Here is a 13,223-nt window from a genome sequence, read left to right as displayed (position 1 = left end):
CTAGTTGTAAGCCCTTTTTTCATGGACTTGCCTCAATTGACCCTTCTATGGTGTCTAACAGAGATGACCCATTTCATAGTTTGGTTAGATTGGAATGACGCCAATGGAGCTCAAGGCCAAGTTCATAGTTGCCGTATAGGACGACTGTATGTTGGGTCGGCAGCATCATCAAATATCCTTATTGACCAAGTCAATTTATAGGTCGTCTTGTGGATTGAATTCCACACATTAGGCACTAGAAAATATATACACAAGTAGAAGTGTATTGCAAAACCAATTCAAGAGGCCTGTTGACTGTCTCACTCTGTTGTAAGTAATCCAATCCTCAAGCATGTAGATTGATGTGATCATTCAAGAGGAACTTGACAAATAGAAGATAAACGTTAACGAGTTCCATCAATAATCGTTGTATTAAGATTTGGGTTTTCAATAAACAACTTCACACCATGAATTTAACAAAGGTGGAGAAATCTTCTGTGGCCCAAATAATGAAATTTTACTTGGGCCGATGGAATATTACATTCTATAAACGGATGTGAAGTTACAAAACCATGCCTAACTTCAAACCCTCAACAAGAATATGCAGCTCATTTACAACATCAGGCACTGAGAACGGTTCGGAGCTGTCCCAACAACAAAATAATGACTGACGCAGATTCATTTTACTACTGGTATTATCATTGAACAACCAAGGTGGATGATATTATAACTCACAGAAAATCCCAAACTGGAATAGCACATTGTCCTTGGTCGTTACTTTGATGATCGAGTTGAGCATTGTTCCCAATGAACTGCAGCGCTTGCAAATCTGGAGTAGGAAATCCCTGCACGAAATTTCCAAATAATTACATCATATTGTAAAATGATTTAGTTTGACCAAGCAAACAAGATTATGACATTTATAATAAATGCATGACAAGCTAAACAAAACTAATGCCGAACATAAATTAAAAGAAAGACCATTCACAGTTTCACACATAAGTAGCACTGCACTGATGCACAAATAAGTCTGGATAAAGCAAGGTTAGGCAGCATAGAGGCAAACTCGGGCTACCTGTGCACGAATTATGAGACTTTTATACAACCCAACAAGAGATGACTGTCATTATAAAATTTGATGGAAATTTAACTCTAAACTGAAAAGAACCATGATTGCATCCTTGTTTTGGACAATTATTGACAAGATTGGGGTTACCTGAGTAAAGTGGGAACTATTAGTGAATGGCTGTTGAGGTAAAGTTGACGCTGAGGAATCCTGAATATTGGCAGGAATTGGATGAAACCAGTTAACAAACAAAAGTTCTGAAAATCGGATTGTACTAAAAATTGCACTGACCTGACCGAATTGACTCATTGGATATCCTTGCATGGCACCAACTCCAAATTGGTGAGGTGCCACAAAAGGCCCCTTCATCAAAAAAAAAAAAAAAGGGTAAAATGTATAAAGTAGCAAAAAAAAACAAAGAAACATTACGCAAATAAAAGGTTAAATTCAAGGAGATACATATATATGCTTCTCCGCAAAAACACACCTGCATAAACTGATTAGGCACAAGAAACTGATTTCCAGGATTCCTTGGTTGAGAGGAGATGCTGTTTGGTGGAACATGTGTTTCATTATCTCTTGCTGACACTTCTGCATCATCAGGTTGCCCTAAAATTAACATTATAACAAGCCTAAATAAGACCTTTGATCACCAGAACACAGGATAAGTGCAATTATAGAAACAGAATTTGCACAAACCTTTTCTTGCCTTTTGCCGTTTATTTAATTCAACTTCATTTTCATTTCTACGACGTGTACCTCCATTGCTCTTCTTCTTTCCACTAGGCTTTTGAGGATCATTACCAGTCCCATGACTTGAATTTCCGCTATCAATCAGATTATGAGGATGGCCCTTTGATGTGCCACTGATTGCTGGTTTCTCAAGAAGTCTTGCTTGCAAAATTTGCTCAACTTCGTCGAGAAGTTGATCTGAATGGTTGACCATCAATGTGAAAGCTTCCTCATTTTCGGCAGCCCTTGCAGCGAGTTTGAACAATGTGCGGCAAAGAGAGCTATAACGCTTTGATACAGATGATTTAGAGTCACTGTCAAAGGTGATGCCATGGTTCTCATTTAAATTCCCAACCTTGGCATCTTTTCTCCACCTCTTCAAAATGTATTGTGGTGGAAGCTCTTTAATATTTCTGAGGTCTAATACCTTTAGTACATGGCAACATGGAATCCCAACAGATTCCAACTTACCACAACTGCATATAATAGAACCATTGGATGAATCAAATCTGACACAGTGCACTTTACTTTTTTCTTTGACTGTGACCTCATACTGAAATAGAATTCCAGCTTCACCAGAGCAGTACACCATAGAATCAAGGAACAATTCAACCTCTCTTCTGAAGATATCATACACGGCAGGCGTGTATGCATTTGCAGCTTGCCAGAGCAATCTTAAAGGAGGTATTCTTGGGTGGGGTTGATTTGCATTATAATCTGCCTGCAACTCATTATATCTTCGCTGCTCTAACAATAACTCATATATCTCCAGAAAGCTTCTTAGATCCTTTTCCAAATTCAGATGCTCTTTTAGATAACTACCAAAATTCTCCGCTCTTAATGCACTTTTTATATCTGCAGAGAATGTTTGCCGACCATATGGTGAGGACCAATTTTCCTTTTCTTGATATAGTTTAGTCAACCACTCATTATCCTTGAGATCATATTTCTCTAACATCAATTTCCATGCCAAATGAAACTCATCATCATCCTCAAAATCATAATATATACATTGTTCAAAATCATGTGCAAAGTTTTCTGAGCCTTCAAAGACATCTGCTAGTTGCTTAGTGGCATTTTGGAATATTTGCCAAACACATAAATGTTGAACTGTACCAGGCCATGTAGCAGTTATTGCATCACTTATAGCTAAGCATTGATCAATGAAAATTGTGTGTGGTTGCTTCCCGCACATTGCTGTCTTAAAAGTCTCAAACAGCCATTTAAATGATTCTACACTTTCATCATATAGAAATGCTGCAGCAAAAATAACCACATGTCTATGATGATTAATGCCTATAAATAAAGCTAATGGCCTGCCATATTCATTTGCTCTATAAGATGTGTCAAAGCATACAGCATCACCAAAATAGTGATAATCCATCATGGACTTTGCATCTGCCCAGAAGACATTAGTCATTTGATCATATTCATCAACCTGGATGGCATAGTAAAATGATGGATTATCACCTTTCATCCTCTGAAAGTATTCGAACAAGGCCCCTGTATCACCCAACTGCACCGCCTTAGAACGTTTAACTCGGATATAATTTTTATATCCGACAGGAATAATACTAGCATTCTGACGTCCAGAAGGTTGAACATTAGTTAGCATCTTTTTTGAGCTCAACATCTGCATGTCTAAGGGTGCAGCAAGCTGATGGTTATGATCGGCAACAAATTCCATTACACGGTATTTACCACTGGATGTCAGTTTGATTGCCATACAAGCAGGACAACCAGTTCTTGTTTCTGCTCGTGGTCTCCTTGTTTCGTTTTTTGGCCGAAAGCCTTCTCTGGAGCACACATAAACCCGTGATCTAGTAACATTTCTGGCAGATTTATCCCACCAGCCTTTACGGACGCTAAAACCTACACTTCCTGCATACTTGATGTAATAGTCATATGCCTTGTCCTCATTTTCAAACACCATACCGACAATTGGAATTCCTCCAGCATTTGCAACTACTTCTCCTGGTAATTCAGGCTCTTCGTCCAATGTTTCTTCCTGTCTGCTCATGGTCTGCAAAAGAGTTCATAAGTTAGAATAACTAATGAAGTTACATGTTCACACATCATGCAGGGAATAAAAGAACAAAAACAAATTACTACATTCAATTGACATTATTTGCTTGTGGCTTCTAATTGATGCGAAGGCATATATTTTTTTTTGGACCATGGTATACCTAAGACATGCTGCGTGATATTATATACTTATCAACTAATCCTATTAGAAAATAACTGTGTACAAGCATGTCATGTCTTAAATCTTTATGAAATTATTTATACAGTGGGTTATTAATAAGTGATTGTTGAATTATATTTCTATTGTTAATTAGTTGTTTGAATTATTTGATTTACTTTTGCCTTAAAGGCTTAAATTTAACTGACAAGTGCCATTGTGATGGATGGACATGTGAAACCTCTAAATTTTGATCCGGCCCTAAAGTTGAGCCCAAGGTGAGCATAAGCAACGTACAACCGTTCCTAAATAGCGATATGACTTGATTAGAGATTACATAGAACTTAGTTCAGGTTCATGTCAGTCTCATTGGAGGGAACAAATTTAGGACCAGCAAATTGAGAAACTTGGCCCAGAATTAAATTAAGAAATTCAGTAGTGTTGAGGACGAACTAGTTATATAATAACTGAAAGAGTGTAAAGGATAAATTGAAGTTGCCATTATGAGAGTAACTAAGGGGTGAATGATAACGTATGGAAGAATGGTGCTAGAAGATAGGGTTTTCTTCTCAGCAATAGATGAGCCTTCATGAGTACAATTCAAGTGAAGGATTTATCACAACAGTTAGAGTTCTAAAGTTCTCATGTTGAAATCCATGTGTAAATCTTTTAGCGATACTTGATTAGATTCCTAAATCTGTTTGAATTTTTTGCCTTTATGATCCTTATCTTTCATAATCTTGTGGGATTGAGAAAGGTGTTGCTAATAAGGATCAAAGAGGCAAAGCAGATAAAGAGGCTTAGAGGGAGCTGACATGAAAGATGAGAGAAAACAAAGAAGAGAGAAAAAGAGTAGAACAAAGACGGAAGGAGAGGATATTTAGTATGAGGACAAGAATAGAAAAGGGAAGGTGGTTGTGGTCAAGTGGGTAGTACAAAAAAACTGTGATTGAGATCAAGTGGGTAGTAAAGAAAAAAGTAACACAACTTTTTTGAAAGTTCATCAAATTGGCCTAGGCAGTGATCTATTTTGCAAGGAATATGTAACATAGATGTTAGAGCACAGCCAAAGAAAGAGGGTTTAGCTTTACAAGATGGGAGAAGCAAGAGAGTAATCCAAGGGAAAAATTACTACTTTACTGTGTTGTATTTGTTTCCTTTGAGAAACTGTGTTGTAATAGCTTATCCATCTCTTTTTTCTTTCAAAGAAATCTTCTCATGTTCTTTTGCCTTCCCCTTTTAGTTATTCTCTACTGCCTCTTTAGAACTCTGCAACTGCTCCTTTGGATCTAGACACTGCTGGGCTTTGCCCAAGCAAGGTTAAAGTGATCTGATAGCTTAGATACAAAAAAGACACTAGGTTTCTCTGCCTCTTCTAAAGGCCATCGTCATTGATGGAGAGTTGAGGATGTTGAATATTGGAGGCTAGCTAAGAATCACATAATCTTACAAAGACAATTATATTGTGATAGGCTCGGTTGCCTGGTAGCCAAGTCGCACCTTAACAGTCTTGGCATTAAAGCAGAGGGATGAAAGGATGATAATAATCTCACAATGTTGGAGAGGCAGAGAGGTGTCATGACTGTAGCGAGAAGCATTGGGCAGCGGCTGAATTGAACAGGAGATTAAGGATTTCAGGAGGGACAGCTGCTCAAGGGGACGTTTCTGGGTGCTTGAGACAAATAATACTACCTGCATCAATTCATGGGTGTTTGTGGTGGATAACTCCCACAAAAGAAAGACTCGGAAATGGCTAAGGCATAGAGATGAAAAGACATGAATTAAGCAAGCGAAGGGTGGCAGAATGTTGAATCAAACCTGTGGCCTTCCATTCACAGGGGATTAGAGAGGAACACAACCCTAACTTTAAAACTAGTCTGTTCTGATCCAAAGCTAAATTTAACAGTATTATTCCTGGATTTTTTTTTTGTAATTTTTTTTTGTGTTTTAATTAAAAGAATATTTTATTTGGTGAATAATTGTCTTTAATTAAGCTGTAATTTAGAGTAAATCCATTAAAAATTAGTCTCTTGGGTGATGATTGATGCGAAATCAAGTTTACCATCTTCTTCATCTTGATCAAAACCCCTTCCTCTTCTAGGGTTTTATTCCTCCCAAAGCATCTCCTCCCCTTGAGTAACCTTCCTTCCTTTTCTCCTCTAGAGTAGGCGGCATCAAGAAGGTTGATGATGTTGGACAGCCACGAAGTTAGGGAATGGCTATAAGGAAGTTTTCTCCAAGGTCTAGGCTAGCAGTGACTACCTTTGCCTTTTCCTTAGCTGATTGGAGACCAAGGTGGTCCTTGGGGCTACTACCTATCATCTTTCATGGGGAGACTAGCCTAGAGGTTGTCTTTGCATTAAGTTTTGTGCATTTGGAACTTTATGATAACTCTAAAGGGGGAAATTTGATATATCTTCTAGAGGCAAAAATCCTTCTTTGCTATGTGCCAAGTCTTCTTTCTTCGTAAATCTTATAAATTTTGTTTGGTGCTAAAGGATAAATTGTAATGCTTGTGTAGATGGTGATAAACAATGTGAGTATTGGGTCAAACCAATGACCAAGCAAGCATTTAGGAAGCCTCCTTCAAGGTGGGTGTTCGTCCTATAGCATGATTTTTCTTTTTATATAGGTAAAAATATCCCATAACTCCGCCATGGCAAATTTCTACCATGGCTGGTCTCAAGGCCGAATAAAGAAAAATGATTGCGTTAAACTGTTAGTTAGCGTCAAACAAACGCAAATGTTATGTATAGATCCATCAAACTATTGTGTTAATGGTAGGTTATTCCTTAGAAGGAACACATTGCAGGTAACGTCTTGACAAGGACATCTCAACAATAACTTGGATATAATGTTAAATATGCAAGAGTTCTCATACCCTAAGTTAGATAAGAAAAAAATTATAGGAATATCGATTGTCTTAGATTTAGAACATGGAACGCTTTCTGACAAAAAAATGAAGGTAGTAAATATAATGATTAGGAGAATAATTAATATGTTGTGCTTATAAAAGAAAAAATGGGTAGGGGAGAAAGCCAAGATGATAGAAAATTCACGTTTTAAGTTATGGTGCATAGGAAATAATAAAATGAAAAATGGAGTAGACATTGTTGAAAATAGTTCATTAAGGAACAAAATAATAAAGAGTAGTTAGGAAGGGAGATAAGATTATAGCTCTTAAGATAATGATAGCAAAAGCTAACATGAGAGATGCATATCGACAATAGAAAGTTAGAAACGAAATTACATTATTATTATTAAATACATGATGATAAAGTAATTGTTCTCTTAGAATTGTAAGCTCAAATAGTATCATTAAAGCTCCTCTACAAACCTTCTTGTCCACTTTATTGAGTTATATAGTCATAAAATCATGATTCTAATACTTATTTATCTAACTTGTTTCCTTTATTCATTGGAAGGGGCAATTGAAAAAACATAGAGTCAAAAGAGTCATACTCAATTTCTCAAAGATTGGAGGATAATGAAGATGTAATTACCTCATTCATTAGAAGAAGGAATGACCAAGGAAAAAGATAATAATGAAGCATTGTTTCTTGAAGTTAGTAATTAATTTTGCATGGCAATTTCTTATATATTGGTAAAGGCAATCGTCGAGAAGATATCAATAACTCACTAGGAGTCAAATACTTAGTAAAGGAGAACAATATAGCAATAATTAAGGACTTTATTAAAGTTTTTAAATCTCATAAATCTAAACATTATGTTAGGTATAAAATTTAGGAGATTAAGATATTTTAGAGAATATGTTATCTTATATCAAATTTTTAAGACAATAAGTCATTTTAAGAGTTCCTAAGCAACAATCTCTACCTGAAGCTCTTCTAAGCAAACTCCTTCCCTACATGAATTATAGTTTTGAACTACACTCTTTGTAGGTGATGATCCTTGTACGTGTTAATTACTAAGGTAACAATTTGTCTTGCAATGAGTTAGAGTGCACAACATACTATGATATGCAAGATGTAGTGTGAGAAGAAATATGGACAACATTGTCTCACTAAAATAGGGTACACTTTAGTATGATACAAATAAATGTTGCAAATGTATAAATATTGTCTTTATGGCATTAAATAGTATATTAATACTACAAGGTTTTAAGTTATTAATTATTAAAATTATAAATGAAAATATTTTAACAGTTATGCACTGTTACACCAAACTCCTTTCATTTTATTAATCATATAATCAACATCACTGATAATATATATTATTTAGACATAAGTTTTAAAGTAACAGGTTAATACTAATAAGAACATGTTAATGAGAATTTCACTATCAAGAGTCATTTATTAGCAGTTAGTGTAACTAAAATTCTATCAATCCTAGTAAACCAACCAAAAAGGCCACATGGATCAATCAGCAATCCTAGTAGAATTAGCCAACCAAGTGGAATAAGATAAACTAGGAGTTGGAATGGGCCAACTAGATGCGGCGAATGGGTGGGATGGGTAGAATTAGCAAACCAAGTGGAATCAAATAAAATAGGGCAACCATTGTATCTTACTTGGAGGGTTATTTACCATTGTGGAAACTTACTCCTTATAAAAAAAGGTAGATCCGCTACCTTAGCGGCCCCCCTAGTACTGGCCTCACGAATATGGAGGGAGGTTCATGCAGGTACACAGGCCATAGGCGCATGGCAGGGTAAACCCCAGGTCGTCAGTTCCTGAGAATCGACCCCTGGCCATTACGCCAGAGATACCATGCGCCCACCGTCTGCGCTACGCCCTGGGGGCAAACTTACTCCTTATATATTCCATAGGATTTGTACAGAACAAGAAATCGATCCATCTACTCCTTATCATTTCCATTCCACTAATAAAAATTAGCATTATGATTTTTTCTTGAAATTTTTAACATTTTTATGAGCAAAGTTAAATAATTTCTCTTTGTATGCAACATATGGATATTCAACTACATGTCATTTGCATACACATCTTATAATCTTCCATTTAAAGTTTCTTAAGTCCAAACAAAGGCTAAACCTTATGCCACAGCACACACAAAAAAAATGTTAAAAAAGATATTCAGAAAACATGAGAGTTGACATGAAAGATCAAAGTATCAATCTGAGAAACTGGGAGGCATGTATGCAAGTAAAGAAGACATGAAAAGGTATGAAAATCACTAAAATTTCACATGGATCAAAAACGTTACCTGTGTCTCTTCTCTACTAAGAAACTTCCCTCCAACACCACGTTGCCTCCTTTCAGCCAAAGCTTGTCGAGAGGGAATCTAGCAAGAATTAAAATAAAATAAAAAATATGACATAAACTAATTAAATAAATATACCTAAGCAGAAACTACATTTTTCCATTTCAACTTGATCATCTTAATCGAAAACAAGCTCCTCACTCAAATCTCATTTGAGAAATTCATGAATGAAACCTTAATGGATCTGTCAACTGCTTGTCTACCACTCCTTTTCTGCATGTATTTAAGTATTATATTCCTTCTTTCCTCATTTGTGTAGCGTGATACTCTTATACCAAGCTCTCTCAACAACCGGGACTGTCCTGAATTGGATACCAGTGGTACCTTCCCACAGTTCTTCCCTTTCCCTTTATCATTTCCAGAACCAGACGGAGCCTTCTCTGCATCTATTTCCCTTCTCTGATCCTCAAGTGCCATGCTATCTTTCTCCGCTAAGTTTTCTACCTCAATGGCCTCGAGCATATCACAATCTGTCTTGACTTCTTTTGCTTCCTTTTTAGCTACCTTTTTATTCAAAATGCGCTTCCTCTTCCTTGTAGCGTTCTCAGCAGCATTGACGTAGGTGGGGAAGTGCCCCTTGGAGCACAAGAACCTCTGCATGAGCAAGAGCCTCGTCCCCCTCGACTTCTTCCCTGAGCCTGTCTTGGACTGGAAACCCATCTTCTCACTGTAAGCACTATAGTACTGCTTAGCAGCTGAAATGGAGTCAAACTCCATGCCTAAAACGGGAACCAGACAACCAGTAGCTAGTGTGCTCGCAAGGTCCTGTGGCGGGTCAAGCAGGTGAGTGTGCTCAGTCTCAACTTTTGATACTCCCCATCGCCCATTCTCCTTCCGAGTCACTTCCATCATCGCCCTGCAGCAGGACTCCCCATTGGAACCGGCAGAAGCGAAGTTGGCGGCGGCCCCACTGGACCGCATGTTGAGGTAGCTGCGCATGATGTAGGCAACGCGGAGAGCGTACTCATTATAGGGGACTTTGACGTCGGAAGAAGCAGTGGCAGGGGCTGGAGCCACGATCTGAGAACTATCCAGCGGCACAGAGGCAGACGGACACACTGACGCCGGTGCCAGCTCCGGCTCTGGCTCCAGTGGCGGAGGGCGAACAGCCTCATCTGGCTCTAAGGGAGTCTCCTGGGGAGGAAGCAGCAGTGGAAGTGGCGGTGGTTCGTTCTGCTCAAACAGGGAGGCAGGCTCCTGGACCTGCGGAGGGGGGTGCTCCAATCCGTGGGTGGAGCTGTCTTGTTCGACGGAGGTATGTGCAGCAGCCGAGAGCGTCTCTGTGACATCTTTCTCATCTTCCTTGGCGGAGGCGGCGGCGCCGTCGGTGATCTCGGAGATGTGCACCATGATGGAGGTAGGGAAACCCTAGATGATTAGAAATGTCATCTTCGGAAAGCCCCTAGTTCTCGTTCTTATGCGTCCAGGCGAGGCCTCATGGCATGATCATGGTCGGCTGACAAAAGGGCAAGGGAAAGGGAAAGGGAAAGGGAATCGGGAGGAAGCAGGCGGGAGCAGGGAGGTGCGCGTGAGCCGGGCGAGGTAAAACGTCGGAGAACGGACGATGGGATCCGCTAAACGAGCGGAGCAACGAGACAGGAGAGGGATTGGGTATCGTTGCGTCCACGTGTGGGTCCCACGGGAGTGAGAGGAATTTGAGTGTCTCGTGCCTTCGTTGGCGGAGTCAGCTTTCGGCCCATTTCATTTGGGCCCATATCGGTGGAGTTCACGACGATATTGAGAAAAATTAGGAAAACAAATTGTGAATGCATTTCTTAATAAATCTTTTTGCTTTACAATGAAAATGTGGAATCTAACATAGAATCTTGGACGATAAGTTAAGTTTTCATCTGCCGCCAAATTAAATTAAGAAATTCTGGACAGTTCAAAAATCCAATATCGCACTATTACTATTACGTGTCCATTTAAAAAAAAATTCTTAAATATTTTGGATGCCCATGAGCAGCCCCGGCCTAGAGGCCGAGCCGTCTTGGGCGATTGCCCAGGGCCCAAGTTTGGGAGGGACCCACAAATCATAACTTTTAATATATATATATATTGTTTTAAGAATTACACCTTTGTAAAGTAAACCTAACAGTCCTAATACTGCTGCACTTTTCTTCACCGTCGCACAATTGCACAAGCAGACAAGCTCACTTTTCTTCCGCCGCTGCACAACTGCACAAGCAGACAAGCTCAAACCTCAAGCTTTTGTAATTTCTGTCGAGTGCTGATGCTCTCCTACTGTTGCACCTTTTCTTCCGCCGTCGCCGCACAACTGCAATCTGCACAACACAAGCAGACAAGCAGCAAGCCGTTTAAGGGGGTGCCAGATATATGATTAACCTGAAAAAAATGTTATTTCTTCATTTATCAGTAGAATGATAGCAGACTGCTCATTGTTCCTGGCATGATCAGATTGATTCTGCTTAGTCTGCTTGAATATCATGTTTCTTGGTGTTCAGCATCAGCATCTTACTTTGTATTTCTAGTTTTCTACCACTAATATTCATCTCACAACTTTGTTCGAAATTGTATACTTGTCAGATTGCACGAAAAAGTGGTGTGGATTGTTGAGAAACTAAGAATACTATTTCTTTCCTTGTGCCATTTCATGAGATGCTTTGAAGTTATCAATAAAAGCTCTGATTTTCTTAACACATTATCCTGCAAATATTTCTGCCGAGGGCCGACGCTCTCGTATTCTCTCTTTTCTCTTAGATTTTTTTTACAATTACTTTACTCTTTTTTTTAATCTTCTCTTTTCATTTTTGTTTGCTCTCCTTTCTACAAGCGACTCCGCGACGGTGTCACAGCGACCTTTGCCTCTTCTCTACACGGCTACATCAGCTGACTAGCAGTCCAGCACCTCCTGCACACAGCACACAGCACATTGCACCTGAAGATTTTGAACCTCTACGGCCTGCATTGCGTAGGTTTGCGAGTTGCGGCAGTTGTGGATTATCATCTACTCCTCTTTTTCTTCCAGGTGCACTTATTCCAGTTAATTTAAATTATAATTTTATTCAGTTTATTTAAATTATACTTTTGCAATTATTGTAATTTTGTGCATTATAATATGCTGCCTAGAAAACATATTTCTGTATGTGAAAAAAGAAAAAAAAATAGAACAATTAAATGAATCACAAAGAGGTGCTCTTGATAAATTCCTTATTAAAAGATCAAGTTCTAATGAAAATATAGAAAATTTAAATAAGGATAATATAGATGAGCTTAAAGAAATATATGATGTTAACGAGGAGTCTAATGAAATTTATGACGTTAATGATGAGTCTAATGAAATTTATGACGTTAATGATGAATCTAATGAAATTGATGATGTTAATGAGGATAAAGATAATTTAAGAGAGCATGAAAATGCTACTAATGTAGTAGATAATGAGAATACTAATATTGATAAACAATTTATTCCTTCACTTGATATATATGATCCAAGGAATTGGGATAATCTTGATAATAATGCACATAATATTTTAGTTGAAAAGGGACCTATAAGAGAAATGAATCTCATATTTCCTTTTGATCACTACTCTAGACATTTTTCAAGTACTCATTATTTTAAAAAATTAAGTAATGGAGAGGTAAGAGACCGAAAGTGGTTGGTATACAGTAAACATGTAGATAAAGTTTATTGTTTTTGTTGTAAGTTATTTAAATCTGAAAATAATAGAAGTTCTTTAGCAAATGATGGGTTTAGAGATTGGAAACATATCAGTGAACGACTTAAAGAACATAAAAATTCTATTGAACATATAACTAATATGAACTCTTGGAAAGAATTAAAAATGAAATTAGATAAAAATGAAACAATTGATAAAGATCTACAATGAGAAATCTCTAAAGAAAAAGAGCGTTGGAGACAAGTTCTTACAAGAATATTAGCAATTGTAAAATGTCTTTCTAAACGTTGTTTGGCTTTTCGAGGATCTAATGAGAAACTATATCAAGAAAGTAATGGAAACTTTTTAGGATTGATTGAAATGATTGCTGAATTTGACGTTG

At 37.8% G+C, this 13,223-nt stretch overlaps 1 protein-coding gene across 2 annotated transcripts; it reads right to left on the bottom strand.

Moving 5' to 3' along the window:
- Positions 1 to 377: 377 nt before the first annotated feature.
- On the bottom strand, positions 378 to 10,795 carry LOC121969795 (protein FAR1-RELATED SEQUENCE 12-like). Of its 2 annotated transcripts, none has more exons than XM_042520049.1 (8): positions 9,375 to 10,795; positions 9,144 to 9,221; positions 1,745 to 3,800; positions 1,533 to 1,636; positions 1,337 to 1,408; positions 1,196 to 1,255; positions 715 to 824; positions 378 to 623 (listed from the first exon to the last, which is right to left on the bottom strand). In XM_042520049.1, exons 1-8 carry the CDS (start codon positions 10,548 to 10,550, stop codon positions 542 to 544), a joined length of 3,738 nt encoding a protein of 1,245 aa, XP_042375983.1. In that variant the 5' UTR covers positions 10,551 to 10,795; the 3' UTR covers positions 378 to 541. The 2 variants fall into 2 exon arrangements, with proteins under 2 accessions (XP_042375983.1, XP_042375982.1); XM_042520048.1 differs by having other exon boundaries at positions 1,533 to 1,654; positions 9,375 to 10,794.
- Positions 10,796 to 13,223: the final 2,428 nt, after the last annotated feature.

Source organism: Zingiber officinale, chromosome 4A, assembly GCF_018446385.1.
Source record: "Zingiber officinale cultivar Zhangliang chromosome 4A, Zo_v1.1, whole genome shotgun sequence".
NCBI classification, from domain to species: domain Eukaryota; kingdom Viridiplantae; phylum Streptophyta; class Magnoliopsida; order Zingiberales; family Zingiberaceae; genus Zingiber; species Zingiber officinale.
The sequence above is the reverse complement of the archived record's forward strand: the minus strand, read 5'-3'. Positions and strand labels throughout refer to the sequence as shown.

Excerpts from the sequence above, each read along its gene's own strand:
- LOC121969795 (XM_042520048.1), bottom strand. The coding sequence starts at position 10,550 with ATGGTGCACATCTCCGAGATCACCGACGGCGCCGCCGCCTCCGCCAAG. Across the intron at positions 1,655-1,744 it reads ACGGCAAAAGGCAAGAAAAG|GGCAACCTGATGATGCAGAA; the intron begins GTTTGTGCAAAT and ends TGTTAATTTTAG. Across the intron at positions 825-1,195 it reads ATAGTTCCCACTTTACTCAG|GGATTTCCTACTCCAGATTT; the intron begins GTAACCCCAATC and ends AATTTCGTGCAG.